Below are 15704 nucleotides of genomic sequence, written 5' to 3'. Positions count from 1 at the left end.
GAAAACAATACCAAAAAAAAAAAAAAAAAAAAAAAAAACCCAAAAACAAAAAAAAATGTCTAGAGGTTTAAGGACCCTTAACGTTGCAAAGTTCCTAGGGGAAAAGGTAGCAGAACTCTGGGCGTGATCCCTTATCCAGAAAGCCCCTGAGGCCAGTTTAAACTGGGCTAACTAGTAGACCACCACCATCTCTTGTTCTTTACATCCTCTTGGGGGGCCCTGGGCTGCCTCTGAAGAGACCACTATCCCCTATTGTTCTTTTTGTCCTGCTTTGGTGAGGCTGGGGGGTCATTCCCTCCCCAGAGTTGACTTCCTCCCTAACACTAAGGCAGGCTCCAAGGAGGAGGCTGTGGAAGAGCAGAGCGCCAAAGCAGAGCGAGCAGGGCGGGGCTTTCACGCAGACGCAGGAATATCACGTGTGAAAACAAAGGGGTGTGCTACACCCGTGCCTGTGCATAGCTGCGAACCGCGGGGAGAACTGCGGGCTTGGGCCTGAGGAACTGTACCTGCGCAGATTTCTTCCCTGCTCAGAGTCGGCCTTTGACAGTCGGAGGCTCAACAACATCATTTGCCACACAATTTTCCGCCGAAAAAGACTTGATAAATCCACCCAGCTTCCTTTTTGTTTTATTGACAAACGCACGCAGGCTTTAGAAAATTGAAACTATTTGCCTCAGGTAAAAGCCTTGGGTGACACTAGAAAGCTGACTCTAGTCCGCGGATTTTTCTCTGCCTCCCATCCTGAGGCTTTGCCTACCGTTATCAAACCCTCCGTGAGCTCTGGTACTGTTTGACTGGTATCAGAGCGGACTACGTTTCCCATAATGCCTCGGGCCCAGCTTCCCGCCCACTGCCCAGCTGGACGCTGCCTCCACCAGTAGCGGAGCAGAGTTTCCAGGGACTGTCCTGAGCAGCCAATGGGCGAGGGGGTGGGCGGGCCTCTCCCGTCCATTGTTCTCCGTACCCCACGGGCTTGAGCTGAGGTGACTCCAGAGGGGCCGGGCCGGACCGAGGGGCGCTTTTGCGCGCGGAGCGACTGAGGGAACAGGATCTGGTCCCTGAAGAGGCCAGCGTGAGAGACAGGTCTGGAGCCGCGCGCCCCTCGGGGAACAGTCTGAGAGACGCGCGAGTAACGGGCCTGGAGCCAGCTGAGGGCAGCTTGGGGGAGGGGCGTGGGTGTCCGCGCCCGGCGGCTCGGGGCTCAGCTCTGCACCTCGGTTCCTCCAGGCCCTCTGAGTTCTGCTTTCGCCAGAGCCCCGCGCACACGCAGCCCAGGAACGCAGCTTTGCACTGGGAAAGGATGCTCGACCACATCCCGCCGAGCCTCCTCCTTGTCCGGATGGGGAAACTGAGGTTCCGAGGGGGCGTGTCGGCTCCCGCTTTAGCGAATGGGCTGTCTAGGGTTCAGTGTGCCGGTGCTGCCAGGGAAGAATTCCGATGTATTTGTTTCTCATGTAGTCATTTGGACAAACTGACACTAGAAGCACCCGTTTGTTGTTCTTTTATTGCTGTTCGGTTTTTACTTTTGTTATTTTCATGAGAGTGGGAAGGCATGTTATCTGAATCTATGGTGTAATGATTATTTTCTTTTTTATTCTTTTTTTGGTTTTTCGAGGCAGGGTTTCTCTGTGTAACAACCCTAGCTGTCCTGGAGCTTGCTCTATAGACCAGGCTGGCCTGGAACTCACAGATCTGCCTATGTCTGCCGCCTGAGTGCCGGTATTAAAGGCGTGCACCACCACCGCCAGGCTGGTATAATGATTTTTAAAAAATAAATATCATTGCTTTCAAAGTATTTAAATAGTTTTTAATTTGGTAAATCCTAGGTGATGGGGCACTTATCTCAGTATGCAGGAGGCAGGGCAGGAAAATCAGGAGTTCAAGGCCATCTGGCTACGTAGTGAGAACTTGCTTAAGAAACAAAAACAATGTCTGAACTGAACCTGTAGGGAATTTTTCTTGTTATTATTCCCAAGCTGTACAGTGTAACAACTGTTTACATAGTATTTACGCTTGTATATGTTGTCTAGAGATGACTGAAAGTATACAATACTCCATTTTCTATAGGGGCTTGAGCATTAACAGATTCCGGAATCCCTTGAGATTCCTGGAACCTGTTCCCTGACCACTTCCTTTGAAATATAGCAGGAATGCCTTTTCCTCGGGAAGTGGGGAACGCATTGATATGTGCTCCATCGCTAATCAGTAAGATGTCCCATGTGATAAGGATGAGTGTTATTTATTAAGTGGTCACTCAGGTTGAATGACTGACCTCTGTTGACCTCGTCTGAACTGACTTAGGGCCGGATGTACTAGTTCTGTTTCCCTCACCCGGAACGTTGCTTTCCTACCTCTCATTCTTTGGCCTTCTGTAAAGAACGGTGCTGTGCTATTATCTGTGTGTATATGTGTATGCGGTATTTCTTTTGCAGCGAGAGTCTCAGTTTTCAGGAGTAAGGTAGCAAGCCTCTGTTGGTTTTGAATGTAAGGCTGCTGCTGTGAGTTAGGGTGGTCATAGGATAGCGTCCTTAGTGATTCTGGTTCTCTGTCTTGTTTCTCAGCAGTGTTTTTGGTTGAGCCTGGAAAAGGAGTTGCCTTCTTTGAGAGCCTGCCTGGAGACAGGTGTAAGGCTCGAAGCTTGGTCATCCAGGAAGCTGGACAATGGCAGCCGAAGAGCCAGCAGTGACCACTCCCCTCAGCCCTTTGGTTCAGGTACCTCAAGAAGAGGAAGACGAGCAGGCAGAGGTCACCACCATGATTCTGGAGGATGATTCCTGGGTGCAGGAAGCCGTGCTGCAGGAGGATGGCCCTGAGTCTGAACCCTTTCTCCAGAGTGCTGGAAAGGGCAGCCCTCCGGAGGAGGGTGCATCCGGTGGACCTCAGGGTGCGCTTGTCCGATTTCGGGAGCTCTGTCGGCGCTGGCTGAGGCCAGAGGTACACACTAAGGAGCAGATGCTAACCGTGCTGCCAAGGGAAATTCAGGCCTGGCTGCAGGAGCATCGGCCTGAGAGCAGCGAGGAGGCTGTGGCCCTGGTGGAAGATTTGACCCAGACTTTTCGGAAGAGGGGTAAGACGCAGAACCTGATAGGGAGGGGGCGGGAACCTCCTGAGGTGGAGCGGTGTAATGTTTGAGCGGGCGCAACTGGTCTTCACACAAAGTAGGGGATGGCGCTTGGCTCTCCCTGCTGTCTGTGGCATTCAGCAAGATCTTAGCTTTTTTAATACCCTCACTGTGTGCAGTGGTAGCTCCAGAATTCAGTGTGAGGGGCTTGGAGGGCTGTTCTTGGAGCTTTGACTTCTTTCTTTACGTGGGAGGTTGGGAAGCTGATTGAGATCTTGGAGTGGTCTGGAATAAAGTTCATTGGTAAACAAAATGCTTTTCCTAGAGTGACAGAGGTTATCTGGAAGCTAGTTTTGTGCTTGTGATTTTTAATTTCCCCTGTATAGAAAGTGGTAGTTTTTTTTTTTTGTTTGTTTGTTTGTTTTTTGCTTGTTGTTGTTTTATTTTTAAGATAGGGTCTCATTATGTAGCCCCGTCTGGCCTGAACTCCCTGTGTAGACCAGGCTGGCTTCAGATTTACAGAGATCTGGCCTGTCTATGCCTCAAGAATAAGACAATCTTCCCTTAAGAAGACTAAAAGTTTCTGTTGGTTTGCAGGTAAGCACAAAAGTGACGTCTGTGATCCACACCTTGGTCCTCTCAGTTGTCTGTAAGCATTCACGTAGTTCCAACAATTAGAAAAAAAATGCAATTTTTTTCCAAAGTGGTCATTGAATGAAACCATGGTAAACAAGTAAACTGTCTGGACTTTCTGTTGTATGATGTTATCGTTAGACCCTTAAAAGTTAGTTTTTGGTCAGGCATGGAGGGGCCCACCTGTTATCCTAGTACTCAGAATTGAGGCAGGATTGCAAGCTAGGTCTCTGTATATAGAATAGATATCATCTGGAGAAAGAAAGAAAGAAAGAAAGAAAGAAAGAAAGAAAGAAAGAAAGAAAGAAAGAAAGAAGAAAGAAAGAGAAAGAAAGGTAATTCCAGACAAGGTCTTTACAGGGGTTTCTATATTTGTCTGCTGTGTTAGTAATAAATTCTAGATCCTTCATCCATTTAGCTATTGTGTTTGCATTTGGCTCTGGGCTGTAAACCGTGCTCATTTGGCTACCCAGTATTTACTTCACTTCTGTCGAAAGGTCCTAGGACCTTTGTCAGCACCCGTAGGGTGTGGCTGCTTTGTGCTCGTGAAGTACTTGACTTTAGAAAGGAGTAGGTAGAGGACAGGCCGGATCAGAAGCCATGGACCATGCGTAGGAGGTTGCAGAACAGAGTAGAATTTGGAAAGTCACAGGGCGAGGGGGAAGCTACGACAGCTGAGAGGAGCTGTGTTCAGCCAAGGCTCTGAAGTGGGAGAGCCGAGGAAGGTTTCTTCAGGTGACAGGGAGGCAGGCTTGCTGATTGGAAAGTGTGTTTTTAGGAAGTAGTGGGAGTTTGGGGGAAGGAAAGACAGACGGAGTTTGAATTAAACGTCATTGGCCTCCTCAGGTTCTTGAACATGAGAGGAAGCTGAGTTTGGCAACAGGATGTAGGTTTGCTTAGATTGGGGTGGGCTAGAGAGCAGCCAGGAAGCAGCCTGTTCATGGGATATGCAGTAATGGAGTGAGGAGGAGGGGGAGACTGTGGGGTGTGCAGGGATGGGGTCAGGAGGAGGAGGAGACTGTGGGATGTGCAGTGATGGGGTCATGAGGAGGAGGGGGAGACTGTGGGATGTGCAGTGATGGAGTGAGGAGGAGGAGGAGACTGTGGGATGTGCAGGGATGGGGTCAGGAGGAGGGGGAGACTGGGATGTGCAGGGATGAGGTCAAGAGGAGGGGGAGACTGTGGGGTGTGCAGTGATGGGGTCAACAGGAGGGGGAGACTGTGGGGTGTGCAGTGATGGGGTCCAGAGAAGGGGGAGACTGGGGGGTGTGCAGTGATGGGGTCCAGAGGAAGAGACTGTGGGTTGTGCAAGTTTGGGCTGAGGAGGGGTCTGTCTGGGGGTTATTTACCTGGGGACATCACAATTGGTGCCATTTCTCGGCCTGTATCTGATGTGATCGCAGCACTTGCCGTTGACTTCATGGTGTCTTCACTTTTCACTGCTCATCTAGGATGGGGGTTCCTCCCGAGGAAGCAGGGTGTCACCCTAGACTTCTGCCTTAAGATTATCTCTGTTGTGCTCGACTTTGATCCCAGCACTCCCGAGGCAGAGGCAGGCAGATCTCTATAAATTTGAGGGCAGCCCAGGTTACACAGAGAAACCGTGTCTTGGGGAAAAAAAAAAAGATTATCTCTATTGGTCTTCATTTGAGAACATGGAGAACATGTGTGCCCTTCTTCCTCATAGTTGCTCACAGGAATCTACACTTTCCCTCATTCCTTCTCGAACATTTGCCCTACCCTGGACCCTGTACCAGCCGGCCTCTATTCTGTTTGTTAAGATGAAGGTCTTAGGGTGTATTTACCCAGGAAAGGGCATTTCAAGGCCTGGTTAGTCATTGTTTAATATTTGACTAAGAGGCACCTCTGGGTGTTCACAGCTAAAGTGTCCTGTAATTCCAGTTAAAGCCATACCTCTAGTAATAGTTTACACGTAAAGCTCGTCTCTGCTTGTCCGTGTCTCCTGTGGGTGTTTTAATCCTGTTCCACTCCTAAATCAGACTTTTGGATTTCTTGGCTGAATTTTTGCAGTCCTCGCCTCTAGACTAAACCTCCTTCTAGCCTCTTACCCCTCACCCGAGCTCCTCCACATGTCCCAGAGCCGTCTTCTTGAAACTCCACAGGCTTCCGCCCTCGCCCGCCTAACCAAGTGACCTCCTCCTTCTTCAGGACATTTGCAGTCTCTTTGAATTTTTGTTATTTGCTGGCTTTGTGTTTGGAGATGAGGCCTTGCTGTATCTTTGTGTCTAACCAGGGCTGACCTTGAACTCATCATTCTCCTGCTTCAGTCTTGACTTTTTACCAATTTTTTTATTGTTATTATTTATATGCTCTTCTTATTTCTTTTAGGAACTTAACAAAATTCCCAAAGGCCAGTGACCTTGTCCTCTCTTCTTCTTCCTCTTCCTGGTTTCCTCTCACTGTGAGAACTCAGTCAGTAGCCGGGCGGTGGTGGCGCATGCCTTTAATCCCAGCACTTGGGAGGCAGAGACAGGCGGATCTCTGTGAGTTCGAGGCCAGCCTGGTCTACAAGAGCTAGTTCCAGGACAGGCTCCAAAACCACAGAGAAACCCTATCTCGAAAAAAAAAAAAAAAAAAGAACTCAGTATTGTTGGAATGAATATAGGAAAAAAAATTTTTTTTTCAAGACTGGGTTTCTCTTTGTAACCCTGGCTGTCCTGGAACTCACTCTGTAGACCAGGCTGGCCTCAAACTCAGAGACCCACCTGCCTCTGCCTCCTGAGTGCTGGGATTAAAGGTGTGCACCACCACCACCTGGTTAAGCTTTGATTATAAAGATGTGTTTTTATTTTCACTTATATATGCAAGTGTTTGTACAGAGGTTTGTATAGATGAGGGCAGTTGCCCATGGAGTTACTCTAGAGGAGTTATAAGTGGTTGTGAGCCTCCTGACATGGGTGCTGTGAATCCAATTCAAGTCTACTGTGAGCTCTTAACCACTGAGCTACCTTTCCAGCCCCTAAGCTTCGATTCTGTAAAACAGAATTGGGTCAAGTTCAAGTCTGGCAAAGCATAGCCAGGGATACTTCGGACTCTTCAAAGGAAGATTGGTAGGACATCTGTTAGGGAAATGCTCAGGCCAATGGGCAAGCCAGGCAGCTTAGCTTCATGAAGGAGCTCCCTTAGCCTACAGTGTTTTCATTCCCAGAAGCCCCCTCATTCAGGCTCAGCAAACCCAGTGAGTATGTAACATGTATCAATAAAAATATTTTAAAGCAGCATCTTTATGAGTTTTGGAGTGTTTTTCCCACTTCTCAAATCAGACATGGTCCCTATGCGGCCTAAGTATCATTTGTTGGGTCACCCTTTCATCTGGTGCCCTCTAGACCAGCCGCAGGTGTGAGACATTTCCTTGAGCAGACAAGGTTGGAGTTGGAATCTGAGTTGTGGAGAATCCGCATTGGTCGGGGAGGACAGTGAAAACCTCTCAAGCTGAAGAGCTGACTGTGTGGGTTACAGTGTCCCTTGATGGAAAATGAGGCTGAATGATCAAATCTCAGAGTACAAGGCTGAGGAGACACCTTACTGCTCCGGCAGAGGACTGAGTTTAGTTGCCAACACCCAGATGACAGTTTACGAACATCCATAACTCCAGTTCCAGGGGCTCTGGTACCCTCCTGTCCTCTCTGGGACACAGGTATGCACATGGCGCACATATGCACATGCAGGCAAATGCTCATAACATAAAGGTCACAGGCTTATCACTGCTCCTGGGGGAGACTATCTCTCAAGTGACTTGGGGCTTGCTGAGTGACCACACTGTCCTTGTTTGATGCATGTCTCAGTCTACTGAGGACCCATCCAAAGACCACTTATACAAAGCAGAAAAAGCAGAAGTTAACTTCTCTAACTGGTTACAGATTATTGATGTAAAAAACAAAATGTGTGTGTATGTGTTTTGGAGGGGAGGTGCTTTTTGAGACAGGGTTTCTCTGTGTAGCCCTGGCTGTCCTGGAACTCTCTTTGTAAACCAGAGTGGCCTTGAATATAGTCACCCAAGTGCTGGGATTAAGACCTGTGCCACCACTGCCTCTGTGTGTTTGTGTTTCCTCCTTCAAAGGCTTTGGTGAATGAGACTCAGGTTTTCCAGAAAAAAAAAAAAAACCTGCTTTTAAAATATTGGTCTTAGCCGGGCGGTGGTGGCGCACGCCTTTAATCCCAGCACTTGGGAGGCAGAGGCAGGAAGATTTCTGTGAGTTCGAGACCAGCCTGGTCTAGAAGAGCTAGTTCCAGGACAGGCTCCAAAACCACAGAGAAACCCTGTCTCGAAAAAGCAAAAATAAAATAAAATAAAACATTTGTCTTTTGGGGGCTGGAGAGATGGCTCAGTGGTTAAGAACACTGACTGCTCTTCCAGAGGACCTGGATTCAGTTCCTAGCACTGGATGGTAGTTCACAACTGTCTATAACTCCAGTTCCAGGGGATATTACATCCTCACACATACATGCAAGCAAAACACTAATGCATGTGAAATAAAAATAAATTAAAAGAAAATAAAAGATCTGTTTTATGGTTGAAAAGATATCTCAGTGGTTAAAAGCACTATTGCCCTTGCTGAAGACCTAAGTTTGGTTTCCAGCACCCACATCAGATGGCTCACACCCCTTTGTAACTCAAGTTCTAGGGAGCTAGGTTTGGTGGCACACTTCTGAAACCTTAGCATTCAGGCAGAGCAGGGTTCTAGGTTAGAGGTCAGTTTGAACTACATAGGAACTTGGGGGTCTTTGTGGGACCTAGCACCTGGTCCCCTCCCAAAATTGGCCAAACATTTCATATTCCAATAGTTGGCAGTTAAACTATTCCATGTGGTTTATACCTGAGGTTAGGAGTCATTTATTAAATCTATGGCCCAATTTTTGGTTCTAATCATTCTTGGTATAAATTGGAGACAGTTTGTCTTTTAACTGCTGTCCCAGAATTCACCCATCTTTCTGTGAGATGATGAGACAGAGAAAGGCCTGTAGGATCGAGGAGACCAGTGAACTCATGCCATGACTACATCCCTACCCAACTCTGGGCCAATGTAGTTGTCTCATCAGACTGGAAGGGGAGATAATCCTCTCTCTCTCTTTATTTTTTATCTCATGTGCATTCATGCATTCATATTTTGTGTGCATGGATGTCTGTGTGAAGGTGTTGAATCCTCCGAGACTGGAGTTACAGGCTGCCATATGGGTGCTGGGAAATGAACTTGGGTCCTCTGGAAGAGCACCCAGTGCTCTTGACTGCTGAGCCATCTCTCCAGCCCGAGATAATCCTCTCTTTTCTTGACAGATGAATTGGTCTCATGGTATCCCATCACCCTAAATCATGCTGATAGATATCTTGGGGAAGGAAATGCAAATTATTAGTCTCGAGATTGATACGTTCTTGATATGGTCACACCTGGCAACACACACCTATAATCCCCACACTGGGGAGGCTGAGATGGGAGGATCACAAAATCAAGGGCAGAGTGGGCTACATAGTGAGTTCCAGGCAATGTCCTCAGACCATCAGTGCCGTGTTTGTCCCCTGGTCCAGCAGTGTCAAACCCGTTAAAAGTGTAAATCCCACTCCACAACCAATAAATGAGAAACTTTAAAGGTGGGACTAGCCCTTTGGGGGTCTTACACGCCCTGTGGATGATCCTGACTTTGGCAAATGTTGGAGCCACCTGGGGACGTGGAGTCCATGCCAAGGGTACTGGAGATTGGACTCAGAGACTTCCATATGCTAAGCATGTCCTCAACCGCTGAGAGCATCTGAGTTCCCAGGCAGAGGTTTTGGAGGCTCCATTGGTGGTTCTGTAATGTGCAGAATTTAAACCCTATATGGCAGTGTAGCTTTTTTACTCGAAGGTAGTTCTTGAACAATGGTCTTAATATCATCAGGGAGCTTGGAAGAAATGCACACAGCCATTCTCACTCCAGCCCCACTCAAGCAAAATATATATTAACCATATCTCTGGTGGCTCCTCTGCACCTTGAAGAAGCAGCAGTCTATCCTGCATCAGTGAGGAACAGGGATTATTGCATTTACTTGTTCCTGTCCAATAAATGAGCCAAAGAATCAGAGCTTAGCTCTCCAGCCATTCTTAGCATCATCTGATGTTCAGTGGCAATAGCCAAGACATTATCTACTCGAAGTTTGCTGTGTAGCTAACGGTTCCCTCAATGACTATAAGCACATACACATTGTCTCATGTCTGCATGTGTGTGCGCACATATGATGCACATGTGGAAAGCTTTCAGGAGCTGTTTCTCTCCTACCACATGGGTGGGTTCTGGGCAACAAAATTAGGTCATCAGGCTTGGCAGCAACCCACTGAGCCATCTTGCTACCTTCCTTCCTCTTTTAAAGATGGCCTCATTGTGTCTGTGGCCAAGGATGACCCTGGGCTCCTGACCCTTTGACTCCCTCTTGAGTGCTGGCTGCCACCCTGCCAGGATTATAGGTGCTGGAGCTCAGATTCAGGCTTTGTGCCTGCTGGGTAAGCACTCTTCCAAACCTCGGCCAGCTTGTATTCCTCTTTGTTACCTCAGCTTTTAGGGTTGAAGAGATGGGTTAGCGGTTACGAGGGCATACGGCTCTGCTCCAGAGGACCAGTTTGGTTCAGCACCAGGTATCAAAGACCTGTAACTCTAATTCCAAGAGAATCCCATGCCTCTAGCTAGCTTTCTGGATGCCTGTTCTCACATGTATATCCCCACACAATGCACAAAATTAAAAATATAAAAATCTCAACAAAACAAAATGATTTTGAGTTCACTTGAATCTTTGAAATATATACCATATGAAACTCTTAAGCAGATCTAACCCTAGACAGTGAAATGCGTGGTGGTCATTTAAACAGATAACTGAATTCATTGCTGTTTTCAGGCAGCTAGGTTGAGGCAGAACATAGCAGATGTGGTGGCACACGCCTTTAATCCCAGCACTTGGGAGGCAGAGGCAGGCAGATCTGAGTTCGAGGCCAGCCTATCTACATGATAAGTTCCAGGACAGCTAAGGGCTCTGTAGAAAGATCCTACCTCAAAAACCTAAAAAAGAAAGAAAGAAAGAAGAAAAGAAGGAAGGAAGAAAGAAAAGAAGAAAAAGTTATTTAGAATTCATGACTTCTCTCCTTGTGACTCCACTCCTCTTTTCCTTCTTTTAGAGGCTGCTGCTGGAGTTGAGTCCAAGGTCTCCTAGCACTAAGTGCTCATTCTCCCACCTCCTATACATGAAATGTTTCAGAATTTGTTGTGGGGTGGGGGCGTTAGTGCACTGTGGAGAACTCACCTCGCATGTGCGAGGCCCTGGGTGCCATCTCCAGCAAACTCTTCTGGGGAAAAAAAAAAGAGTTGGTAGTGTTCATTTGTTCTTCTTGAGAACTCAAAGAACATGTTTACTGGTTCTTCTTTGACTAGGGTTCTATCGTGCACTTGGATCTTTCCATAGCTTCGTTTCCAATGTGTTGATTGCTTTTCTCCTTTTGCTTTTTCTCCTGTGCCTTTTCTGTTCCATCTCTACTTCAGCCCTTGCCCCTGTCCTGCTTCCCCTTCACCTGTCCCTCTGTCTCGTCCCATTCTCCCCTTTCTCTTCCTCCCCTGAGCCAGTGCCTTCATTTACTGTTTTTATTGGTAAATGCCACTTTTCTCAGTCTTAAGGCCCTGCTCTGTGTGTGAATTAAAGACACTGCTTTACAGAAGCGGCTTCATGCTGTTTTAGCCACGCACACACATGCACACACACAGGCATGCACACACACATGCATGCACACATGTGCACACACACGGCTTCTCTGAACCAAAGAAGCCAGCCCTGCTTACCCCAGTTCCCAAACACTGTGGCACTGAAGTGAGTCTGAACATTGAGGAGGTGACTTTCTGCCCGAGCTTCCTGAAGTCCCGGTCACCTGTTTCCTTTTAGTCCTGTTCTCACTTCCTCAGGGTGCCCAGTCTCGCAGGTTTTACCCTCACATCCGTTTCCATTGCAATATATGTGGTCACTGTAGTTTTCACCGTGGGTCTTTTTCCTTACTACCCACAAAGAGCTGGCTCCTACCTCAGTGGGATCTCTTTAGTACTAGGGCTTAAGCCTAGAGTTGTGTGTATTAAGCTAATGCCCTACCTCTGAGTTGTGCCCAAACCACTAACTATTGTCTTTCTAAAAAATACTATAATAGCTGAGCAGTGGTGGCTTACCCCTTTGATCCTGGCACTCTGGAGATGGAGGCAGGCGGATCTCTGTGGGTTCGAGGCCAGCCTGGTCTACAGAGCAAGTTCCAGAACAGCCAAAGCTACATTGAGAAATCCTGTCTTGAAAAACATAAATAAATAAATAAATAAATAAATAAATAAATAAATAAAGGGGCTGAGCTTGGTGCATGCCTTTAATCCTAGCACTTGGGAGGCAGAGGGTCTCTGTGAGTTCAAGGCCAGCCTGGTCTACAGAGGGCATTCAGGAGAGCAAGGGCTACAGAGAAACCCTGTCTCTAAAAACAACAAAACAGAAAAGAAAGAAAGATGACTCAGTGATTAAGAGCATTTGCTGCTTTTGTAGAGACTGGGGTTCAATTTCCAGCACCCACATGGCGTGGCTCACAACTCCCTGTAACTTTAGTTTTAGAGGATCTGATACCCTCTTCTGGGCTCCACAGGCACCTCAGTGTACATAGTATGCATAAACTTGTCAGGCACGCACATACATTTACAATTTTTTATTATTTATTTTTATTATTTGTGTATGTTATAACACATGGGAGGACAACTTTGCGGAGTAGACTCTCTCCTCCCTTTACATGGGTATATCTAGATAGATAGATAGATAGATAGATAGATAGATAGATAGATAGATAGATAGATAGATATAGATTTAGATATAATGCAGGAGGCCCTGGGATTCAATCCTTGGCACTATACAAACCACCAGGCAGATCTATAATCTCCAGCACGTCCGAAGAGGTGGAAGCAGGGAGATCAAAGTTCAAAGTCATCCTCTGCCTTAGCCCTATCTTGGCCATTATGGACTTTGTCATCTCAAAAGAACAATAAGAACAACAGAGTAAAATCTTTGCTCTTTCTTCCAGCTTTCTTGGAAAGTGAAATAAAAGCAGGGCTGGACCCCAGATGCCCCCTAACAGAGGCATGCCTGAGTGTGGGAATTTGCACATAGAGGCTCTCAGTCACAGGGTTGGTCACCTCACCTTAAGTAGCTGTTTATTAGTCTGAATAATAGAAATGTGGCTAGACCTCACATGGCCATTTTACTGCCAACTGAGCCATCTTCCAGTCCTCTTTCATTTAAAAGGGTGCGTGTGTGTTATCTTATGTGTGGAGGCTGGAGGACAACTTGCTGGAGTTGGTTCTCCTTCCACGGTGTGGGTCCCAGATATCAAAACTCAGATCATCAGACTTGGCGGCCAGCACCTTTGAGCCAGTCTGCTGCCCCTGCCCTTTAACTTTCTTCTTTGGCTTCTTTTTCTCATCATCATGGGAAACTGACCCGACATTGTGTGTTTTCCTTTATTTCAGACTTTGAGATACGGGGTGAGAACGGAGAGAACTCAAGTCAAGACATGTTTGAGGATGTGGAATCACAGGGGATGTTCCTGAAAATACCCAGAGGGGAAGGTGGTCAGCAATCCGATGGGGAGAGCGACTTTGAGAGGGACTATGGTTCTGGGGGCGCCCAGGGAAATGCCCCCAGCGAGGACCACAGGGACGTACCTTCCCGAGGAAGGGAAGTTGGCCAGCTCATAGGCCTCCAGGGCACCTACCTGGGTGAGAAGCCTTATGAATGCCCTCAGTGCGGGAAAACTTTCAGCCGGAAATCCCACCTCATCACCCACGAGCGGACCCACACAGGGGAGAAATACTATAAGTGTGAAGAATGTGGGAAGAGCTTCAGCGATGGTTCAAACTTCAGCAGGCACCAAACTACACACACCGGAGAGAAGCCTTACAAATGCAGGGACTGCGGGAAGAGCTTTAGCCGGAGTGCAAACCTGATCACCCACCAGAGGATCCACACGGGCGAGAAGCCTTTCCAGTGTGCCGACTGTGGCAAGAGCTTCAGCCGGAGCCCCAACCTCATCGCACACCAGCGCACGCACACGGGCGAAAAGCCGTACTCGTGCCCCGAGTGTGGGAAGAGCTTTGGCAACCGGTCCAGCCTTAATACTCACCAGGGAATCCACACCGGAGAGAAACCCTATGCGTGTAAGGAATGCGGTGAAAGCTTCAGTTACAACTCCAACCTGATCCGACACCAGAGAATCCACACTGGAGAGAAACCGTACAAATGCACCGACTGCGGACAGAGGTTCAGCCAGAGCTCCGCGCTCATCACCCACCGGAGAACGCACACAGGAGAAAAACCCTATCGGTGCAGCGAGTGCGGCAAAAGCTTCAGCCGCAGCTCCAACCTGGCCACGCACCGGCGAACGCACATGGTGGAGAAGCCCTACAAGTGCGGGGTGTGTGCGAAGAGCTTCAGCCAGAGCTCCAGCCTGATCGCGCACCAGGGCGTGCACACGGGCGAGAAGCCCTACGAGTGCCTTACGTGCGGGGAGAGCTTCAGCTGGAGTTCCAACCTCATCAAGCACCAGCGCATCCACACCGGGGAGAAGCCCTACAAATGCGGCGACTGCGGGAAGGGCTTCAGCCAGCGCTCGCAGCTGGTGGTGCACCAGCGGACGCACACGGGTGAGAAGCCCTATACGTGCCCCATGTGCGGCAAGCGCTTCAGCCGGGGCTCCATTCTGGTGATGCACCAAAGAGCCCACTTGGGAGATAAGCCGTACAGGTGTCCTGAGTGCGGGAAAGGCTTCAGCTGGAATTCCGTGCTCATTATACACCAGCGAATTCACACCGGAGAGAAGCCCTACAAATGCCCCGACTGTGGCAAGGGCTTCAGCAATAGCTCCAACTTCATTACACACCAGAGGACTCACCTGAAAGAGAAGATTTACTGAAGTGCAGGAAAGTGGAGGAAGATGCTGGAGCTGACTCTGAGCTTTCCCCAATGTTGTCCCTTTAAAAAGCCCTTTTTCCTAAATGCCCGGTGGGTGTTCTTGCCAGAACCTTACCGTTTGTCCTCATTTCTAGGTATTTGTTATGTTAGAGTCCTGTGCAGTTCCAGAATGGAGTGTGGGAGCAGAAGGTTGTAGGTGGGGTCTTTATATTATATTTCATGATTTGATTGCCCCCCTTTACTTTCCTCTGTGCTTGTTTCCTTGAAATGGGGAGCTAGTTCTCCATATGGGATGACAGTTTGTCTGCATCCGAGCTGAGCCCTACAGGAAATACTGGACCCTATTGTGTGCTTCTGATTGTTGGCTATCACCTTGTCGTGCAGGTGCCTTTACCCTTAGCTGCCAGCATTGCAGGCTCCCCTCCTACTGGCTGTGTGTCAGGTCAGGACGATGGCTGTCCAATTCAGAATCATCTGTGTGCGGGCATAGTTTCAGAAAGTGTCCAGAACACAGTTTGGGCAAGTATGGCCTGGAACTGATGTCCCAGTGGGTAAGAGGGACAGTGACTGCCAGGAAATGTGTCCACTTAGATTCCTGTGCCTGCTTTTGTGTCTGCACAGTCCTATGTCAAGTTGGCTGTGGGCACACACTCGGACACTTAGAGTTTGTGTTTGGAGCTTGACACCTGGCCTCCGGCTATCTGATAGGTGAGCCAGTGCTGTGTGCTGTGACCCACGTAAGCATCTCTGAGTCACTCTGTGTACTTGTCTGCTCCCTGGCCATAGTTTACATACACATACACAGTTTTTGGAGACAGGGTCCCATTTAGCTCAGCCTGACCTTGAAATTATGTTGTATTTGAGGATGACCTTGATCCTCCTGCTCCCACCTCCTGAGTGCTGGAATTACCAGTGTGTTCAGTTTATGCATGCCAGACCATCACTACTGAGTTACACGCTCAGCCCCTACAGCTTTCATTGTGTGTGTGTGTGTGTGTGAGTGTATGTTGATGTGTGTGCAGGTCCTTGTGGAGACCAGTGGCTAGCCTC

General features: G+C 48.2%; 2 protein-coding genes across 3 annotated transcripts in view; both read left to right on the top strand.

The window, feature by feature from the left end:
• Nucleotides 1-496, top strand: part of LOC126508632 (oogenesin-1-like) — a 6977-nt gene extending 6481 nt beyond the window's left edge. Inside the window, exon 3 of the mRNA XM_050153970.1 lies at nucleotides 304-496. Within this exon, the coding sequence (XP_050009927.1) occupies nucleotides 304-496 (193 nt within the window). The remainder of the gene's footprint in view (nucleotides 1-303) is intronic.
• A 453-nt stretch (nucleotides 497-949) lies between these two features.
• Zscan2 (zinc finger and SCAN domain containing 2) lies at nucleotides 950-14887 on the top strand. 2 transcript variants are annotated; one of them, XM_050154094.1, is made up of 3 exons: nucleotides 950-1083; nucleotides 2565-3067; nucleotides 13214-14887. In XM_050154094.1, exons 2-3 carry the CDS (start codon nucleotides 2662-2664, stop codon nucleotides 14653-14655), a joined length of 1848 nt encoding a protein of 615 aa, XP_050010051.1. In that variant the 5' UTR covers nucleotides 950-1083; nucleotides 2565-2661; the 3' UTR covers nucleotides 14656-14887. The 2 variants fall into 2 exon arrangements, with proteins under 2 accessions (XP_050010051.1, XP_050010050.1); XM_050154093.1 differs by having other exon boundaries at nucleotides 2562-3067.
• The last annotated feature ends 817 nt before the right edge of the window (nucleotides 14888-15704 follow it).

Source organism: Alexandromys fortis, unplaced genomic scaffold (genome assembly GCF_014885135.2).
Source record: "Alexandromys fortis isolate MF-2015 unplaced genomic scaffold, M_Fortis_MF-2015_v1.1 scaffold_86, whole genome shotgun sequence".
NCBI lineage: Eukaryota > Metazoa > Chordata > Mammalia > Rodentia > Cricetidae > Alexandromys > Alexandromys fortis.
Note: the sequence above shows the minus strand (reverse complement) of the source record. Positions and strands in the feature narration are given on the sequence as shown.

What these genes read in the sequence shown, in the direction of transcription:
- Zscan2 (XM_050154094.1), top strand. Translation starts at nt 2,662, where the DNA reads ATGGCAGCCGAAGAGCCAGCAGTGACCACTCCCCTCAGCCCTTTGGTT. An exon ending in CCAGACTTTTCGGAAGAGGG is followed by an intron (nt 3,068 to 13,213) that starts GTAAGACGCAGA and finishes CCTTTATTTCAG; the next exon opens with ACTTTGAGATACGGGGTGAG.